Source organism: Triplophysa rosa, linkage group LG23 (genome assembly GCF_024868665.1).
Source record: "Triplophysa rosa linkage group LG23, Trosa_1v2, whole genome shotgun sequence".
NCBI lineage: Eukaryota > Metazoa > Chordata > Actinopteri > Cypriniformes > Nemacheilidae > Triplophysa > Triplophysa rosa.
Genome location: NC_079912.1, coordinates 16473412 through 16494871, shown reverse-complemented (window position 1 = coordinate 16494871; position 21460 = coordinate 16473412). Strand labels below are relative to the sequence as shown.

The following is a 21460-nucleotide window of genomic DNA, read 5'->3' as shown; positions in this document are numbered from 1 at the left end:
CTACCTTCACACAATATGGTGCAATAAAGTGCTTTGATTGGTACATTTGTCATTATTAAATTTGAGACCAACAAAAAAGCAAAAACACAACCGGTTGATATGTTTATTTATACATAGTACTGTTACATAATGCAGGAAGGGGAAAAACGTTTACACCACGTTCGTATGCACGTGAAAGACAGGTGTTCTTATAGCAAACTTCTCGCAGGGTGTCGGGAATTCTCAGTAGTCATTGTTCTGTCCGCATAAATATAAGTTAAAAAATTACATTTTATAAAAGGGTTAACTCGCGATTACAAAGTGGCGTCAAATTATCGAGAGACGTACTGCATCACCGAGGACACGCAAGAACGCAAAACAGAGATCGGAAAAAAGGTATACACAGCCTGGTTTCATGCACACTGGAATGGAACATATTACCGTTATATCACAAATATTTTTATTTTTTTTATCAAATACATCATAAATGCGCTCATGAAATGTACATATGCTAACGTGCAAACATCATCAGTCACGGTTAGCGGCAAACAGTTATTTACATGTAGTGCAACAGTGAGGTTAGGATGGGGCAAAGACAGGAGGTGGACAGAAATATGGATGTAAACGCATCCAAAACTTGAGAGAGAGAAGATAAAGGTGCACATACAAACGAGTCTGTGCAAAACACCAAAGGACCTCACGTTCCCCTACATCCCTCAGCTGACTGCTTCTCCACATCTAACAGACATATCGCTTCTCAAAAACTATTTTTATTAAACATTTGTTATTGCAATAATTACTCTTGAAAAAAGAACAGTTCTTCCAAACACGCAACTGTTGTTTGATAAATATTTCGTTTCCAATATCTCATATTGTTTATGACAATTTACTATCTGACAACATTTTCATTTAGGTGTTAACTATCCTTTTAACTTCTCCCTCAGGTTACAAAGTGCAGGAGAAGGCCACGAAAGGTCATTCTCATTGATAAAACCCCAAGGTTTACCCTTTAGCCATCATTTCTGATTGTTTAATTCAAACTGATCTCCGTACGGTCTGATTCAATTTAACGAGATCATTACATCTGTAATCCACCCAATGTTCATTCCATCTGGAAGGACTTGGCTATGCCCACACAAAAACTGGCACGACTTACGCACGTGAAACGCACTAAAGAGCCCACTTGGCGAAAACTGAGCACACGTGAGCCACAGAAATGGACCCAGAATGAGCACGTCATTTTTTTTCTCGTTAAAAATTAAAAGGTCTATTTAAAAATGAAATGTGCATATTCATGCATGGAAGATTGTATCGTTCCGACAGACACGACCTGCCATCTTTAAAACCCTGTTCCCAAAAAAGACACGTCACAAGCACTGATCAAAACCAACCGTCGAGTTTAAAAGCACCAACTTCACTCAATGCAGGAGGCTGACATGATTCGCTCATTAGAAAAAGTCAAATATCTACATAGCTTAAGATGAAGTCGTGTAAAAAGAGGACTAGCACTTCACATCTCAGCTAGTCTGTATGCAAGCGAGGCTGTTTTCCATCGTACAGCAAATAAAAGGATTAAAAGCAAAAGAGAGATTCAAAGTGATCTTGTAAAATCCAAACGTACAACCGTCTTCGGGAAAGTCCTGGTGTCACTGCCCGGTTAGCATTAACCTCCTGGTTTCAAAGTGTTCAAATGCTGGCTACAAATGAAGAATCCATGGGCGAGGTGGTAAGAATTTAAGAGCTCTATTCAATAGCGCGGCTTGCAGGGGTGGAGTCTAAAGAGTGGGCGTGGCCAGGCACAGCTCATCTCTTCCGGCGACAGGTACGCTTGTGGTCGGCGTGCCAATGCTCCTGCTGGCATTTGATGGAGCAGTATGACGTGTTCCAGCAACAGTGGTACATGGCCTCCTCCTCACAATTGTAACACTGAAATTGATAACAGAGTTAATATTGAGAAATGCTAAAAGTAAAAAGGGGCGGGATCAGAAGTAGGATTGTTTTTACAATCATATTGTGAAGGGATTGTTCGCTTATAAATTATAGTTCTGTCATCATTAACTCACCCTCTTGCCATTTCAAACCTGTATAACTTTCTTCTGCAGAACACAAAAGAAGATATTTTGAAGAATGTTCAACGGTGGTACCTATTTACTTCTATTGTACAGACACAAAACCAAAGTCAATATGTACCGATGTTCTTCAAAATATCTTCTTTTGTGTTCTGCAGAAGAAAGCCATACAGGTTCAAAATGGCGACAGAATTTTCATTCTTGAGAGAACTATCCCTTTAAGGCTGAAGCGTCAATGACATTCGGATTATTTCTCATTTCCAGAAGCCCAACTGGTCAAGCATTGCATTATGCGCATCGCAAAAACACAACCTGGGAAAATCTATACCTTGAATGGACTTGCTTTGGATAGAAATATCTGCCAAATGCATAAAGGACTGAATGAATTATTTCTGTCTGATTTTGGAGGTGAATCGCGGTTGGGTCAAAGTTATGTATTAGGATATTATGTATACACAACAAAGATGCACTAAAAACAGAAAAGTGTGTTTTTGAAGCATTTCACATACAGTGTTCACAGAGAACTAAAAACGCTGCATTATTTACGCCAAACCAGTAGTTGGCGATGTAGTGCACGTTTGCGAAATGTCAACAGTTTGACAAAAACAAGTTTACACGTTACCTGTAGTTGTTGCATAAATGGCCAGCTAAAACGTTTTTTTCATTTTTGTAAAAAAAATGTACACTTTGAAACCCTCAAAATGCAGTCGTTGTGTAAATGAACGACTAACTACGCATCAGTTTTTCCATTTTTAGTGTCATGTAAACATATCCCCAGGATAAGGACGATGTTTATTTAAATGTTGTTTCAAGACCCACAAAAGCTGTTTTTAAGGGAACCGGCTCAATTCATCCGAATAAGAATAACACGCGTCAACCTCATCGTATTGACATAAACAGTAATTGCTCTTGATTTCCTCGTGCTGTTCTCAAAGCTCCAACGATTCCCAGAAGAGAACTTCTAAAGTTCAGTTGAATAACACGCAGTAGAACAATTATCACCTAACAACAGGTTGAACCTATAAATAGCTTGTATATAAACAACACCATGCTGGGCAAATTTGGACTTCTCAGAAAAAGAATCATCATCTAAGCAAAGCAATCTACACTTGAAGATCTAACACTCAAAGCATAAGACAATAATATACACTATCTGCCTGGAGGGTATGTCAAATCTACAGATATGGAGTCACATTTGAATACATTTTACATTCAGTGAATTCAGAATATTAGACTTTCAGTCATAGATAACAAGATCTTCGTCTGGCATCAAAACAGCCAAGCTTTGGAAAACACAAAGTGCTGTGAAGGTTTCCTCACCCACTGCTTCTTCTTGGTCTGGGAAAGAAGTTGTTTGTGCTGTGCTACCATCTTCTTCATCTCCTCCATTAGCTCCTCTTTGCACTTCTCTTTCACCTGTTTGCACTTTCGTTCCATCTCGGCTTGTGTGCTGGACACGGCTTTGCTCACCGCCTGCCTTTTCTCTTCCTCCATCTCCGCTCGCAACTGTAAAGTCAACCGCGCGCCATAGTTAAATAAAAGCGTGCCATATTTGGCCACGTTGCACAGCGACTACAATTACTTTATTTCCGAATATCATGTAAATAGTAAACATTGCCAAACACAGATTCACAAAGAGGCGCCCAGTTTGGCTAGAAACGGGGTCTCTTTGATTCTGGCCACAAGAGGGCACCAGAGAGCGATACAAGTTAACTAAATTAAGTAAACTAAATCAATTCATATCCTCACCTTGTCCAAGGCTTCTTTCAGAACACGTTCTGTCTCCCGTTTGTTCTCCGCCTTCATCATTTCTTTCACATCGCTGAAGATCTTTGTGTATTTGTCGTGGCACATGTTTTGGCAGCTGCCCTCGTTGACCGTCTGCGTGCCTTTGTGCAACATGCGGGGGGTCGGTGAGGAAGAAGAGGAAGAAGAGGAAGACGACGAGCCAGACTTTTTGGTCTGGGTGGAGACGGACATGCGCTCGGGCTGATGGGGAACGGCCGTCGGGATCTCTTGACTGGAGCTGACGGCCTCCATCTCAGGCTCGGGTTGCTAAGATATTTGGTAGATGCTTTATTCAAACCCATGATTTTCACACTGTTACCACAATACTCTTTGAGATAAACAAGTCACATGACAAACCTCTTCTTTGGGCTCGGCGACTTGGGATCGGCGGCTTTTCTTAGCTTTGGGTTCTTGGTTGCCTTTTGACTGCAGCAAACACAGATGAACAGAGAAAAATGAGGACACCAGATGCTACATAAAGCCAGTCTTGCCAAATTACGCGTTCAAATAACAGAAGCTTTCATCCAAAACCAGAAACAATACAAAATACGAGTCATTAACCACAAGAAAACAAGATTAGCAGCAGTGCCACATTATACTTTGGTAACATTTTACAATGTCATATAAATTACATTAACAACAGTTCATGTAAATATTTAATGATTAACATGAACTTATATTTTACAGTATTTTTTGGTTAAGCTTAAAACTGCTTCCACATTTTATTTTTTTACATTTTAAGTTGCTTGTATTATGAACTAACAATGGACAACTGCATGTTTAGAAAATAAAAATATACCAAATATACTTTAACAATAATAATAGTCAATAATAAGTCATATAAATGTCAATTAAATCGGTTTGGATACATTTAATAAATTATTTCATAATCACTCCTATACTGCTGTAGCTGTATATCAATTTTAAAGTGAAAGTTCACCCTAAAATACAATTCTGTGAAACTTCTTGGTTCATTTAAACATGAAACTCCTTTCATTTATTATATTATATATATTATTTCATGTATATGACTTTTTCACACAAAAGAAGATAATTTAAGAAATGCCTCAGTGGCTTTGTGTCCATACAATGGAAGTCAATAGGATCAATGTTGTTTGGTTACCAGTGTCCTTCAAAATATAAAAATATGAATCACTATTCAGTTTTATCAACAAGGTAACACTTCAGTATATTCTCACTATTAACTAGTTGTTATTAGCATGCCTATTATTGGCATATTGGCTGTTTATTAGTACATATAAAGCACATATTCTGCATGACCATACTCTACATCCCTAATCCTACCCAATACCTAAACCTAACAACTACCTTACTAACTATTAATAAGAAACAAATTAAGAGTTTATTAGGGAAAAAGTCGGGTTTGTAAATAGCGAAAATTGCCCCCTATACTGAAGTGTGACAAACATAGTACAGAACCCTCATAATTAGTCTAAATTAAACATTTAAACAAACATTTAAAGTCACCTGCTCATTGGATGTTGAGGAGATGCTTGACTCCGCCTCCTCCACTCTGTCTTCCTGTCTGTCCGACCTATCGTGCTTCTCCTCCAGCTTCCCCCTCCAGGTGCGACCCTCCCTCAGGTATCTCTGGTGTTGCTCCAGTTCATCGCACGCTTTCTTCCAGCCGGCGCTGCGCTTCACCTGCAGCTGCTGCACGCTCACAGAGATCTCCTGGATGTTGTCAGAGGGAATCCAAGCCCTGCAGCAGAACACACACACACACAACTGTTTCAAACCGGCTCTTGAAGGTCTACAAAACCAGGCATAAAGGAGATTAACGTTTCCTTTCCACATTTTGCCTTCATACTAAAGTCAAAATAATGTACCGAAACCTTAATCTCCTGATTCTCTATTTATTAAGGGGTAGCTGAAATTACATTTTAAGCAATGAAATGTTCTGCAGTTTGATTTGCAATACTTCGTACGCTTTGTGATTGTTTTACGTGCAATTTTTGTGATCTAATATTAGCTGAAACATTTCAAATACATTTATTTTTTAATGACATTCTTCTGCAGAACGCAAAAGAAGCTATTTTCAAGATATGTTGGGAACCAAACAACACTGTTCTTCATTGACTTCAACTGTATGAACTCAAAACCAGGTGACATTTCTCGAAATATCTTCTTTTGTGTTTCACAGAAGAAAAAGTCGTATACAGATTTTGAACAACATGAGAGTAAATAAATGAGAAAAAATATATATTTTGGCTGAACTATCCCTTTAATGGTCTCAGTGTTTCTGACAGAATTTCATTACGATGTTTGAGTTTATTAACACATTTACACTCGTTTTGATCAGTTTTAATGAATAAAAGATAAATAATAAAAAATAAATAATGGACATTTACAAAAAACAAATGTATGCTTTACCTTATACAGTCATAAAAATTTACCCTAAAATCTTGATTCATGTCTATGTTGTTGGTCCCTCATGTTTCTCTTGGATCTAGAGAAACCTGGGCCTCACCTTTGGTGCTGGTGACCAAAGAAACGGACGTCCACCTGGGTGCCCTCCCTCTGTAAAACTTTGGCCGGCCAATAACCGAAACCTTTCATCCTGGCCCAGACCAACTCGTGATTGGGAGTCTAAACACACAGACGAACAAACTTTAATACCATACCTTCACAAATCCCATAAGGACTGTGAATGTGTGCGTGGCTGTACTTACGCACGGATAACAAAACCAGTTGTCAGGTCTGGCGTTCGAGAGATAAAAACAATTTCTGCACAATAGTAACTCGTTCAGCTGGAGAGAAACAAATCCACTATTTTTAATTGATCCTACATTTCCTGTATAAATAAGCACGAAATCGTTCAAACATTAAAGAATCGGCTCACCCAAAAATGAAATTTCTGTCATCATTTACTCCAAATATATATACTGTAAATGTCTTGGTTCTGATGAACACAAAGAAACACATTTGGAAGAATGCTTGTAACCAAACAGTTCTTGGCCACTATTGACTACCATAGTGTAATTGCATTGTTCTGTTGACCACAAAAGAAGATATTTGGAAGAATGTAGGAAAGCAAATAGTTCTGGGGCACTTTTGACTACCATTGTCATTTTTCCTCCTATGGTAGTCAATGGGTGTTACAAGCATTCCTCCAAACATCTTTCTCTGTGTTCATCAGAACAAAGACATTTACACAGATCTGGAACAACTCGAGGGTTAACGATGACAATCATTTCATTTTTGGGTGAACTGTCCCTTTAATGTCAAAATGGGTTAAAAAATAACTCAAAACAGCAAATCCTTAACCGAGTTCGTCAAGTGAACTAAATAGGCTTAAAATTCCACTGTTTGCATGCGCTGACCTCATGGCACGTGTCATTATAAAGAAGTCTGGCGATTTCGGCCTGATCGCTGTTCACTGTTAACAAAGAGTGTGAAATCGGTCAGGTTACTACTTAAGTGTCTATGTGCTATTTCATAAATCGCATCACAGATGCCGAGGCAGACCCGCTCACCTCCGTGCAGGATGGCTGTGTTGTGAACTATAAGCTGAGCGTCAGCCCTGAACTCCTCGAAGCTCTTGTATTTCTCCTCTGAGATTTTCTGTGAGAGAACAGAGAGCAGAGATTGATGGGAGATCAGTCCGTACCCCGCAGCGCTGCAGATGTCAGTCTGGTTCGGTCTGCGTACCTCTTGTATGTTATCCACATCCAGAGGTGTGTGAATCAGTCGTCTGTAGATGGGTTGCTTTGACTCTTTGCCTCTTTTGTGCAGGTCCACAGCCTAAGAAAACAGCGTCAAGATCCATGCAAAGTTTAAGACGATGTGCATAGCACTGCAGGATAGAGGTGCGAAAACATGCCTCGTCTCGAAATGCTTTACTGGGATAAAATGTGAAACAGAACTGTGAAACGCACCCTTTCCTTCATGCGGCTGAGAATGAACTTTAGGTACGTTGTCATTTCCTGTTTTTTCAAGTTCTTCCTTTTACTGCCCTGTAAACATCACCACACTATTATCACTGATAAGGTTAGCCACACTTCAAAAGACACTTCGCAACTTTATTGCGTCAAATGAAAATAAATCCATTTGACAAAAAAAAAGTGACACGTAGATCAGATTTGAATCCGTTCTAGTTTTTTTCCAGACTCACCCTGCAGATGCCACACTGCCAGTGGGAGGTGGTGTCCCGCGGCCGGTGGTCCTCCGGCACACAGCGGAGGTGGTAGACGCGGAAACATCCGTCACATTCCATAACATCTCCGGGAAGGTGACACTCAAAGCAGTACCAGTCATGACTTTCCGCCTCCCAATCCTAAAACACACAGAGTACAGTAATGCAAATCCCAGCCCGCCTGGGCCACACCGTTCTGAACCACACTAACCCACCGATAACATCACTCCAGGAATAGTGTTTCCCCTTTCATATCCTGCAAATAAGATCTTGGGACGCAGATCCAAGATCAGCCCTCTTACTCTGTAAAGCTTTAAAATGTATGAAGAGTTTGGTTCCAAAATGAGACAACTATCATGTTTTTATTGTGTTAGCTAGCTGTATTTTTTAAGCTATTATGGCAAAACAAACCAACGGCAGTTTGATTGATATGAATTGGAATGCACAATAAAAAAAACGTGATTTTTGAAATAAAATTTTGGAACCAAACTCTTCATATACACTCTGGGCTTTCCCTTAGGAATGCCACAAGTGACATCTCGTTAACTCTGAATTTCCATATTTGTACTTCTATTAACTAGGCTTTCAGCTAACGCCTGGCGAAAAAACTAAGTATGAGGGCTTCTCTTATTCGATTAGCGTTTAAGGACCAAGCAACCAAGAACGAAAACCCCAATTATTCATAATAATAAAGATCTAACAAACAAGCAAATGTTACTCGGAAGACTGCAGCTGTAGAGTATGTCTGATAATATGAGAAGAACAGATAAACGTTGCGCTTTTGCTAGGGCTGTCAAACGATTAATCGTGATTAATCGCATCCAGAATAAAAGTTTGTATTTGCTTAATATATTAATTATTTGTATTTATGAACACATAAATGCATACATTTAAGAAAATATTAAATAATTCATTTTAATCATTGGTAATTATAAATTAATACATTTAAATATATGTGTGTTTTGTGACAAAATTAATATGCACATTACACAGATATACAGTATATTATGTAAACGCAAACGATTAATCGTTTGACAGCCCTAGTTTTTGCACATTTGGCTCAATTTAAGAGGCCATTTTTGCAGCATGTTCTAGATATCCTTACATTTCTAATATCCTAATATTTCTTGAATCACTCAATTGGTTATAACAAGTAAGGGTTGATTAATGCCGTTTTAACACTTGAACAAACTTACAAATCCATATCGTGAAATGAATGAATCAAATGGCCATTTAAATCAAACCTTGAACACCACGAAATGTTTTGTGTGGGATTTTGTGTTCACACCAAATCTCTCTTGATTCGACCCTACAGACCTCAAACAGTCACACGGCACAGAGTCCAAAACATTCTCGATTCTGGTCACGGTGAGTGAAATGTTTACAAAATCAAATGTGACCAGAGTGTAACGTCAAAACAAATACTGAAAAGTCAACAAAAACAAGAAGTCTATATTTAACACGGGTCTAAATCAAGGTCAGAAACCAACAGAAATTATATCGCATTTTATTCTAGACCTAATGGTGTAAATTATTATGTCAAATGTGCCATAATTATATTTTAAAGGTAACGTTTGTTCGAATTAGAAAATGTATGATAGTTAAATTATTACAATGAAGCAAATGAGCATATTATGTGTGAACATAAAAAATAAAATATTACTCCTTAATGTACTGTCATTTCTGACACTGACCTAAACCCTGAAGTACCCAATCAGAAAGTCTTGATATTGACGTACAAATTAGCTGTAGGTGATTTCACTTTGAAAACATGTGTTAATAGTGTGTGTGTGTGTGTGTGTGTGTGTGTGTGTGTGTGTGTGTGAAACATACGCACATCTGCAAAAGGAGCTTCAGAGAGCGCAAAAGGCTAGAAAAAGAGAGAAATCACTAATACTGAGCATCCAGTGACAAAACAAAGATACACGGTAACCTCACACAGCACAGCTCTGAATGCAATGAAGCTGGTATCAGTATCAACTTTAACATTCTTGTCAAACAAAAATATCCTCATACACAGAACGTGACTGATAAATTTATACACTAAATTTCAGATTTCAAGTTTCTGAGATCTGCGATATGTATAAGGTTCATTAAGTTCAGGTGCTGTCCCATGTGTAGGTTACACATACTATTAAATAAAGGCCAGAGTATTGTTGTTAAAAAGAGTCAGTTAATATGGACGTACCTTGCCTTCTTCCGACATCTGCTCCTGCGATTGCAAGTGATCCAAAAAACATTGTTTAAAATCCTAACCTGACAGCTCGGGCTGAAACTAACCACTGGCGTTCCGTGTTAGGGACTCGCGGGTGGGTGATCAGCATTCACAAAAACTAAACGTGTTAAAGGGTAAGTTCATCCCCAAATCTAATTTGTGTGATTTTTACTCGCCCACATGACGTTAAACGTGTTTTGAGACCTCCCGGCGTCTTCGGAGCACAAATAAAGATATTTAGGGCGTACTCGCACTTAGCCCGATTGGGAGGTCTCGAAACATGTTTAACGTCATGTGGGCGAGTAAAAAAAAAAGAAATCACACAAATTTGATTTTGGGATGAACTTACCCTTTAACCTCAGCTGCTACATACAGTACAATTCATCACAATGTTTTACAACAATAAGCTTTCTTTGACTGCAGACAACACATGCATGACTCATAAGACCAGAGGCGGACCTGTAGAGGTATTTGTGACTGTAACCCATACCCCAAAAACAACCACAGTTTCCTTTAAACGTTCTCTCTCTCAGACAGCAGAGGAATGTCTCTGTGTGCTGCTGAAGGTCCTGAAACATCCTCATATTCCATCACGATGTATGTAGAGCTGATGCCTTACAGTTAAACGTTCTCCAGTGGTATGTTTGTTTTATTTTATATAAGCTAAAGAACCAAACAAATGACCCTTAACAATGGTCTACTTTCCAACACAGAACTGTTTCATTTCATGAATGTGAGTGTGTCTTGATCGTGAACTGTCTTAACATAAACCGGAAAATCGAAGCAATGTTTACCTTTAACATTTTTATTTAGGAAGTTGGTGGATTGAAATGTTATGTTTAAACATGCTCTGGTTTATGTCTCACCATCTCATCTCCGGGTAGCCAGTATCCCTCCTGCTCGATCCCAGCTTTGGATCCCTTGCACCCAACCGTGAGGGTCTCCACCACCAGCCCATCTTTCACCGCGAGGACCAGCTGCCTGGCCGTGTCTTTCGGGTGCATCCCGTACACACGACTTAAATACCTGCATGGAAACACACACGTGAACTCAGACGTCTTGAAAACATCGGCAATGATATTTACTAGCATGTCTTCTGATCTTGCAACTTACTTTGAGATTCTGTCCATGTTCGCGATCTGTTTCTGGTTCCGGACGACTTCGATGGCCGACCACACGTACTGGACCACTTTGGGATCCGCCTGCCTCTTCTTCACCAGCCTCGACATCGTAGCCAGTTCCGACCTGGAGCGAACACAGACACCATATACAAACTCAAGCAAAACAGCACTGATCTCCAACTCACACTAACCACGGTAAACAAACTACATGCTAAAGAGCTTTGGTTCTTGCATATCAAAGAACCAAAATGCAAATATTGGTTAGTTTTGCCAGTGACGGCGCCGTCACATTACACACCACGTCTCCGAGCACCACGTTTCTTTTTGAAAAATGGCACCACAATTAAATAGTACAATAACCACTGGCATTCACACCTATGCTTGCGGGATAACATCGTTTATATAACTTCATCTATAAAATGTGGTCTGAACCTTAAAACCGCTCACAGGTCTGTTTTGATGCATCACGAAAATGCAGAAAGAAACAAACAATCATGAACCATATTAAAACCATATATTAAACTCTGACATAAATGTACTTGTCGCTTACTGGTGATATTACCAAGTGAGAGATGAATCTATGTGACACAAATACAATAACTAATACAATGTTTATACGATTCTATGTTTGGTATGTTATGCTGGTTAAACACACTGGACAATTTGTCAACTTCCTATATATCGAATGGAATTTCAATACAGTTGCATATGAGCCTGTGAAGTTGGTGATTAATATATTTCAATGATTTATTTCAGTTACTTTTGTTCAACAAACAATGTTCGAGTATGATGTAAAATCTGGGTCCTGACAGCAGGGCTTTATTTCACTGTCATCTCCAAGACAGATTTGCAATGTACAGTAACAACAATAAATGTGACGTCACGCATGGAACATAAGCGTTGATGTACAGTCTGCGTTAGATAACAACTAACAACAGCCTCAAACAAAAAAGACTAGATTAAATGTTAGGCTGGTGCACGTTAGAATAAGATCATTAGAGAAAGAGTAGTAAATCTAGTCCCTCCCAGCATCATTCCAGAACAGCAAAAGCGCTTCTATAAAACCCCTCAACAGTCTGCATCTGCAAAGAACTGCAGTATTTCTGCTCTCTCTCTCTCTCTCTCTCTCTCTCTCTGTGGCATGAAGAACAGATAAAAATGACTGTCACATTTATTGCCATTGCCACTGTAAATAACTGCTCCTACAATGAACCGCCAGATGGGTCCTACACAAGACAAAGAACTGAAGCGCATTCATATTCTGTAAGCTGTGACTTATTCATGAAAAAATAGATGTAAATGTTTTCGCAATAAAAACAATAAAAACAATAAACGCCTGGAATCCTTGGCCTTGGGAAAATTAACCATAATATTTGTTGAGAAACTACGGCAATACAAATGCGAATCGTTAATACAACTAGTTCAGTTCCATTAAGCTGACTCTATCGGTTTGTATTGTTAATTCAATTCTTTTTCATTTGTAAATGCAATGCAAAAGTTGAAAACATCAAATGTTTGTGTGGAGAAAAAAAATCAAATGAAGTCGTTTGTATTTTACAACTAATTTGATTTGACAAGCAGGACCTGTTCGCTTTATTGCGCAATACGCAGAAATGATGGAAACCGATGGCTTCCTCATTGCGCTGTAACTTTTTGTAACAATTGTAACTTTTGTTAACTTGTAACTATGTTTCATTCCAACATTGTAGAAATGTTACCAGTAAATGAAAGCCACAACAGATATTTTAATGCATCCACAAGCCGCGCATGTGATCCATTAGCAGAGTGCTGGAATGTACGCGCAGATCGGAGCTAAACGCGTTAAGAAACGTTAACAAACATATTCAATAGATCCTCTTTTATGAAAGCTAGACCGATTTTATTAGTGATATGAATCAGGTCCGGCTCTGATCGCGCTCTCGGCCACGGTGCCAGAAAGAAACAACAAACGTTTGTCTACGAGTCACAAAACTATAAACATGAGGGCATCGTAAACACGCCAGCTGTTTTTGACACCCGCGCGAATCGTTTCGTAGAATCAAAACGCGACGATTCAGCTTTAATAACACAATCCGATTGCAAATGGAGGAAAACCCTTCATCGGTGCCTAGACATTCTTGTTGGCTGGTTGGTGAGCTACGCGGACGCCATGTTGATATCCCTCCCTCGCTTCTAGACAAAACCAACCAGTTGGGAGTGGATTTTTTGTTTCCCTTTGCAGTGAATGTCATCAAATCGATCCGGTTTACGCGTCTACTTACCGCCGCCCGACCGCTGATTTAACGCCTCGCCGTATAGTCTCACTTTAGGATGTAACGCAGCGCAGCTCACATTTGTGTTTCCGGAGTTAAATGTCAGAATTGTGGTTGGTTGGAGGAGCCGAGCGCTCGGAGGGGGTAAACACACACTCGTACGCTAATACGCGCTCACACACACACGGACTAGGCCTAATACACGTATATACAAATTCACAGGCTGTGGGAGAACTCTAGTGGCAGGACGCGGGAGTTGCGCGCTTTGCTTTGCACGTCTCACCTTGAATCGGATTTTTCATGAGCTGGTACATTTATTATAAATGAAAAATCTCCAGATGGAACAACTTGAAAAACAAACACCTTTTTAATTGTTTTAATGAAGAAAAAAAATTATATTGAAATTGTGATTTAATGGTTATAATAGGATTTGTAATGGTTTAAATGGAAACTATACTGGTCTCTACAGGTAATGTGTGAATTAGGTATAAATTGCAGGTCGGAGCCAGCTGCAGATGAAAAAAGCTGGAAGTGGGTGGGACTTTAGCTGCAAGTGGACTTTACAAACCTCCAGAGGATTTGATTGGTATATTTAATATAATATTATATTTAAAAGCTCTATTCATAAAAAGCTTATTCTTCGTTTTAGTTTGATTGTATATTCATTATATGCATTTTAACAAATTCTGATGAAAACAAAACTTTAAACTATGATAACACTGTAATATTTGATAGTGCCATCCTCATTCAATGCGTGAAAATCCAGTCTACTTGCGACATAAGCTCCACCCACGTGCAGATCTTGGCGTAAGCTCCTCCCACTCGCAGATGTCCAGGCTGCCGCGATATACTTGTGAGACCGTTCCCCTGTGTTCCATGAGATAGAAAGTTCATACTTGTCTAACATTTACACTGCTGACTTTCAAAAGCACAAGAAGTAGTTTCTCAGAGTTTCAGGCTTATTTCACAACATTTTTTATCAAAACCGGAAAACAAAATAATGACAATTATAATAAGGTAATAAGTATAATAAGGTTTCCCTGTGTTCAATGAAAAAAAAAGAAGGCAGGCCTCACACCACCAACCTACCCATCCCAAACCCAAAGCTCAAACCACTAGTTGGCCTAATAAATGTACATGTTTGAAAGTAAAACATTTTGCCAGTTATAGCAGGGGAAATGTTGTCTGTCAGCTCAGAAGTTTGCTGTCAGATATCTGCTTGGATGTAATGTGTTGGATTTTATTGGTGAGATGCTTTCTGGCCGACTGGAATCAATAAAACACTATTAAATCCTCCTGGAATAATGTCGGAAACACATTACATAAAGGAATTGTGTAATGGTTTTAATGGTTAAGAGCTAATGGTTCATAAGGGTTTTTATTAGAGATGCACCGACACCATTTTTATTTTTATTTTTTTATTTCTGGTTCTCGCAGATACCAATGCTTGAACCTTTTCACAACACAGTGAGACTAATAAAAATAGAGTAACTTTAGAATTACAAACAACTCCACCTTAAAGACTTTATGAAAAACAAATAATCGTATGTGCTTGTGAAATTTACTTTGAAAGTTTGTGACAACAAATTTCTGTCATGTCACATGAGGTATCGGTCTTTGGTATCGGTGCATTTTTACGAGTACAAGCACGAGTAAATGCATACACTGTAAAACTTTGTTGTAATTTTGCAGCATGTTTGCCAGTAACTTACTGTAAATTTAATGTACAATTTTGTTTTAAGCATAAACTTACCTAGCTTATATATTTTTCTTTCATAAGACAAAACGTAATATCTTGGGTCACTTTTCTTGTTATGTAAATGTATCGTAATTTAAGAAGTTTTAAATATTATTACAGAAAACAAGAGAAAAATGCTTAGGAAGAATGTGCTTTTTTGCAGTGTTGCTGCGCAAATGCCAGTCTCTTCTTGCTCATTTTGAAATTGAAAAGTCAAAGTGTTTTAATTTTGATTAAAGTAATTGAAAACAGTGCTAATTGGAAAGTATATGAAGTAGTAATTAAATCTACAGTAAATTTCTGGCGAACCTGATGCAAAAACTTCAGCAAAGTTTTACAGTGCAGTTTTTAAAATAAGAATTTGAGGTTTTTTTAGGAGGAAATACAAAAGCACTTATAGCTTCTATATATTTGCATCGTTTAAAACGGTTACAACCTGTCATTGTTCTGTACTTAATGGGATAAGCTTATATTTTCCCAAATTTCCAAAGCCCTTACGCACTTACAATGCAAAGAAAAATACAGCAGATGGCGCTAAAGTAACGTTTAAAGACCCCCGCCAAACAAAATGGGAGGCAAAACAAAACGCTTCACAGAGTAAACTTCACAGACTAAGCTCAAAGAACAATATCCATAACATACCTTTTAGATTCTGTTATCATTGCTTCATTTATTCTGCTTCATGTTGGTGTAAATGGCAGGTTAGGGAAAGTGAGGCTTTGGCATTCTTGTCATTCTTCTGATCTTTTTTCCTGTTCTCTTTCTAATGTTTACAAAGTAACAGTTGTCAGACGCTGATATTTTATTGCCCATCATGAACAGGACAATTGAATTCCAGTATTTACAAAAGTATGACATGACAGGATAAAAAAGTGGAGCGAGGACAATTATTCAAGGCCTGAAAAATAGTCCTGTTAAGGTCAGTCCCTCCTGAAAAGCAGTCAGATATTTTAGATTGGTTCATTTTATTGACATGCAAAGTGTTCAGCTGTTTTACCATACCAGCGATGTGGATTGGAACTCAAATGTTCACAGTTTTATTGGAGGCCTTTCATTGCCAAATCTATTTGGATCTGAGCGTGCTTACATTTCTCCTACTTAACTATCACAACAAAATGTTGAAAAATTTAAACACATTTCTTTGACCAAATGTTTGTCTTTCTTTCTATTATTCTGGCAAAGTCTGTGTAATATGTCCCAGTTCAAGGAAAGAATGTACAAGGAATGAGAATGGTCAAAAGACACAAAATCATTCTATTCCCCATGTAAACGATGACTACAGAAGTTACATTTTCAGAAGCAAAGGCTCATTTTTGTACAAACCTTACAGAGATGAATAATTTGAACTGTCCAACTGATTTGGCCAAACAGAAGTTGAATCTCTAGAACCCGTACATGGCAGTTTTAAAAACCAGATTCTGATGTTTTACAAGAAACATTCAGACCCCAGAATGTTTATATACATGTGTGTAAAATGTCTCATTTGGCATCAGTTGTACAGTTAATGATCATGATTACACATTTGATGTTATTCACACATAGAGATTTCATATTTCTGGAGCCTCTTAAAAATGACAAGTCTCAGATCCATCTGCTAGGCACTTTCTTCTGTCGGTACTCTTCATTTTTCTTTTTTAGACTTGGAAAATGATACACCTGCGTTCCTGGTCTGTTGTTGAATCTCAACATAAGGAGAAATCCTGTCTGGATTTCATTTTAATATACACAGCTCACACAAAGTGCATTTTTGGGACAATAAGCAGGAGTGGGCGAATGAACGAAAAAGCATATTAAGAGCAAAATCCATAAATTACGATGAAATACATGTCAGCCTTTTCCTTTGTAAAAAGATCTTCAGTGCAGATGTTCTGGATTTAAAACAGTAACGCATTTTTTGTTAATAAATTGCACACCATAGTTTCCATATGATGATAATGTCCTGTAGATATTGAGAGCTCTTTACAACTCTTTGATTTATTTTGATTAACCTGGCTAACAGCCGATTTTTGCATTTGCATGAAATGCATTGTGGAAGGTCATATTTGTGTGATTTTCATTCAAAGCTTTATTTGGTAGGATCATTTATAATGCGTCTTATTGGCCCCGCAGGACAGCAGAGGTCACTGTCATGTCAAATCCCTGCATGCATCTCCAGAATAAGTTGTCAAAAATGATCCTCTCTCCCACAGGTCATTTCCAGTATTTTGTCACTGAATTTTCAGTTGATTGGCTAAACTTTACTATTTCAGGAAAAACTAAAAGATTGCTTAGTGTGCATTACACAGTACATGTTGTATGAGTGTGCATTCCTCCTGAGTGTGCATACCCCTTGGCGTTGGAAGCCATAGTCCTAGGTTGCTTTTTTCCAACATCTGAGAGATGGCAATGCATAACTTACAGTAAAAAAGACTTGACAGATGTATTGGCATGTAGGTGGCTGAAGAATGTTGCACCTTGACCTCCTATATTCCAGACACATTTCTCTTTAAACTCTGTCATGTGAAGTTACCTTACCTGACCAAGAGCAAACGTGGTAATGAATTATATATTTTTAGGAATTGTACTTCAGTTCTGAGAAAGTAGTGACTTTGGTCTTTCAAAATAGGCCTACAGACTTACTTGTTTGGCATTGTTAGTGCTTAAATTAAATACTAAATTCAATTAAATCTAGTTAAAGCAATAATATTTGTCCCATGAATATTTTACATTAAAAAGAAAAAAATATATATAGTTTATGTTTCGAAAATGTGATCACGTTTAAGAGTGTACAGTACATAACCTGTGGTTTGTTAGGTACGCCACAAAACTTTGTCTTCAAGAGTTGATTAGTTCTTTCCTCTGGTCAGCAATAATGTTAAAATATACACATTGTTAAACTTATTGCCAGTTATTTGATGCACATCTTGAAAGTACACTGAAAAGTGTGAAGGGTTTTCACACCTAGCCAAACAAAGAAACAAATATGTCAAAATGTTTAGTTTTACAGGCTTTAGCTAGAAATGATTGTGTAAGTACATTCTTTTCTCTTTATATTTCCATTTTTATATGCTGGGATGTAGCCCCTGCGTTTACAACCCACAAAACATTATGCCAAGCAAAACCGCCCCCATTTAGTGACCCCAAAACATCTAAATACTTCAACTGTTCGAATGCCAGTTCTGTTCAGATTCCAGGCTAAATGGAGGTCCAAAGGCGCAATGCTAGTTGCGCATCTCACATGAGCTAGAGGAGGAGTAAGAGAATCTCTTGTGATTTACCAGCCTCCTCTGAGCTGACATACACGACATCTCTGAACGTTTTTCGAGGTTGCGCTTGGATTTTGCGCGCACGTAACCGGACATCTTTGGCACAGGTCGCGTATTTTCCTCACATCATGACTTCTCGCTCTTGATACCGAAGGCTTCCTGGAATTTACGCACATGAGATATTATTTATGAGTTCAGCTGCAGTGTTTAAGATTCTCACTGAAGAAATCTGAGGAAATGAACATGAACCTCGCGAGTTGTCTAGTTCTACTTTTAGTTTGGAGCGCGCGCACGGTAAGTTGAACCGGTGGAGTTTACGCCTCAGGTGTGAGGGGTTTTGGTTTGTTGTCACACGGGAAAGTTGTCACACAAGCTGTGTAGGCTATCTCAAGTGTCAGTGCTGAAAGTTCATTGAAACCGTTAATTTGAGCTGCGTTTAGCTGTCTTTTTAGCACTTTCTACAATTGTTACAATTTGTTAATCGCAAATTTTGTTTTGTTGACCAAAATAATAGTTCATATATAAAAACCATTGTGGTTTATGCTAATTGTCCTGTATGCTTAAAATTGTCCTGTAATAGCACCATTTGAATTGTAAGTTGCTATTGTGACAACTTACCCCATATAGGATAACAATATGTTGTGCAATGGATCATGTTGTCACAAACCGTCACCAGGACAACTTCTTTTTTAGGGTAACTAAGTGGACAATTTACTTTAATGGAAAAAGTAAAAAGTGTGAGAAGCCTTTGTCTCATTTTATGTGCATTTTAATAGCAAAGCAAAATAAATGATTAGGAATATCTAATTATTGAGTTTTGCATTGCATCAAACTTTGTACATTTTTGTGAATCTGGTAGCCTTCCTATCAGCATTCACTGTACTCTAACAGACTTTAAATTGTCAAATGCTTATGCAACTGTCTTAAAAATGATGTACCTACATTGTTTTAAAGGACTATAGGAAGAACCGGGTCAGGGCTCTTCTCGATGATCACTCAGGTGTTGTGCCCAGAGCGGTCTTGAGAAAAGGTCAAACGGGTGCTTTATTCAAGGCGTAATTGAACTGGTGGCTTGCGGTGAAATAAAAGGATATTGGTGACCTAAATGATTTTAGCCCAGTTTATGAAATTACATTTTTTTTCAAAAACCTTTTAGACGTACATTGAAAAGGAGAAGTTTAAACATTCTTCAAATGTATCTTTTTAGAAATATTTCTTATTTGTGTGAAGTTTATACTTTGAAATGATATCACTGAAATACCCCACACTGTAAAAAAAATCCCGTAAAAAAACAGATAAAGTACTGGCAGAAAATTACCAGTACATTTTCCTTTATTTTACGGACATTTCCATTAATGCTAAAATGCAAATGAATGCAGTGCAAAATGTAAAATACAGGTAAAACAACTGTAAAAATGAACACGGAAAATTCCTTCATATTAATACAGTATATTGTGCCCTATTTTTACGGCTTTTTTTTAGAGTGCAGTGCATTGCCTGTAATGTCTTAAAGGTATAGTTTTTAGTACCTAAAAATGAAAATTTTGTCATCATTTACTCACCTTCGAGTTGTTCCAAATCTGTATACATTTCTTTGTTTTGATGAACACAGAGAAAGATATTTGGAGGAATGGTTATAACCACAAAAGAAGACATTTTGAAGAATGTAGGACAGCAAACAGTTCTGGGGCACTTTTAACTACCCTTGTATTGTTCCCTACTATGGTAGTCAATGGGGGCAAGATCTGTCTGGTTATAAGCATTCTTCCAATCGTCTTTCTCTGTGTTCATCAGAACAAAGAAATTTATACAGATTTGGAACAAGTCGAAGGTGAGTAAATGATGACAGAATTTTCATTTTTAGGTGAACTACACAAAAACTGTCAATTTGCCCTTAAAGTTTGTTTTTAAGAATTTTTCTGGAAAACTGAAAAAAAATCTCTAGGTCTGAAAAAAAATTCTAGGATAAATAGTCTGGATGTTACATGTTGGAAAAGGGTGTGATACAACATGAATAAAATGATGTACAGGCTGTTGTTTACAAGCCCCGCTGTTTATCTTGTTTTAAACAACCCAACGCTTATCTATTCAAAGGTCCATTAATCAGTTACTTGCAGTGCATTTCAATGACCTTAATTAGATTCTGTGACCATATGGCTGCACAGATACACCATGTAACACACACTCAATCTTACAGATTTTTGTAATATACATCTGTCTGTTGTACCTTAGGGATTACCATACAAGATGTCCTTCATACTGTACTGTATCTTTAGCATGGATGATTGAATGTGTGATCAAAGCACGTCCACTGATATGTTTAATGTACTATATGATGTATCCTTTTTAATTTCTTGTGGTTCATGTCTATTCTTGATTTATTGTGGCTCATACAAGATATTCACTGTAAGTAGGTTTTTAATCTGTGCATCAAGAGGTTTCCTTTGAAGACATATTACACAGAGATCTCATCAAAGCTTAGAAAGGAAGTCGTGTTTGGTTGAATTCAATCCCTGGACCATTTCAAAGAGTAACATTTAATGTCGAACAGATTTACCCCGTGGAGATCGATGATGTTTTATTGTAACAGATTTTGAAGTAGAACTCTATGCCGTGTTTTAGTGGCAGTCGACTGTTGCAAACGCACTGGGATCAATGAGAGGGATTTAAGGAGGAAAAAAGGGTTTTACGTTATATTAGATTATAAGTGCATGTCATGGGTTCATGTGGAGTATCATAGTTCTAAAATCTCAAATCTACCTTCTGTTCTGGACATTCACATTACTGTAAAATACCAATGCTGGAGATGTGTTTTACTAAATACTGTATTAGAGTTTGAATTTCCCCAAAATCCATAATGTTAGAAACAAACAAACTACTTTATTTATGCAGTTTAG

General features: G+C 37.9%; 2 protein-coding genes across 5 annotated transcripts in view; one reads left to right on the top strand and one right to left on the bottom strand.

The window, feature by feature from the left end:
- Positions 1-71: 71 nt before the first annotated feature.
- On the bottom strand, positions 72-13739 carry zmynd11 (zinc finger, MYND-type containing 11). Of its 3 annotated transcripts, XM_057323154.1 has the most exons (17): positions 13590-13739; positions 11321-11452; positions 11074-11233; positions 10181-10204; positions 9830-9862; positions 7972-8133; positions 7736-7813; positions 7509-7601; positions 7334-7421; positions 7181-7236; positions 6530-6607; positions 6328-6446; positions 5325-5559; positions 4194-4262; positions 3798-4103; positions 3369-3554; positions 72-1905 (listed from the first exon to the last, which is right to left on the bottom strand). In XM_057323154.1, exons 2-17 carry the CDS (start codon positions 11434-11436, stop codon positions 1783-1785), a joined length of 1926 nt encoding a protein of 641 aa, XP_057179137.1. In that variant the 5' UTR covers positions 11437-11452; positions 13590-13739; the 3' UTR covers positions 72-1782. The 3 variants fall into 3 exon arrangements, with proteins under 3 accessions (XP_057179137.1, XP_057179138.1, XP_057179139.1); XM_057323155.1 differs by lacking the exon at positions 9830-9862; XM_057323156.1 differs by lacking the exons at positions 9830-9862; positions 10181-10204.
- Positions 13740-18501: 4762 nt separating this feature from the next.
- vipr2 (vasoactive intestinal peptide receptor 2) overlaps positions 18502-21460 on the top strand; it is a 28513-nt gene continuing 25554 nt past the window's right edge. For both annotated transcript variants that reach the window (XM_057322614.1, XM_057322613.1), the window contains exon 1: positions 18502-18857. In XM_057322614.1, coding sequence (XP_057178597.1) covers positions 18801-18857 — 57 coding nt within the window. In that variant the 5' untranslated portion in view covers positions 18502-18800. The remainder of the gene's footprint in view (positions 18858-21460) is intronic.

What these genes read in the sequence shown, in the direction of transcription:
- zmynd11 (XM_057323154.1), bottom strand. Translation starts at nt 11,436, where the DNA reads ATGTCGAGGCTGGTGAAGAAGAGGCAGGCGGATCCCAAAGTGGTCCAG. An exon ending in ACTGGTTTTGTTATCCGTGC is followed by an intron (nt 6,447 to 6,529) that starts GTAAGTACAGCC and finishes CTGTGTGTTTAG; the next exon opens with ACTCCCAATCACGAGTTGGT. An exon ending in TCGCCGAGCCCAAAGAAGAG is followed by an intron (nt 4,104 to 4,193) that starts GTTTGTCATGTG and finishes CAAATATCTTAG; the next exon opens with CAACCCGAGCCTGAGATGGA.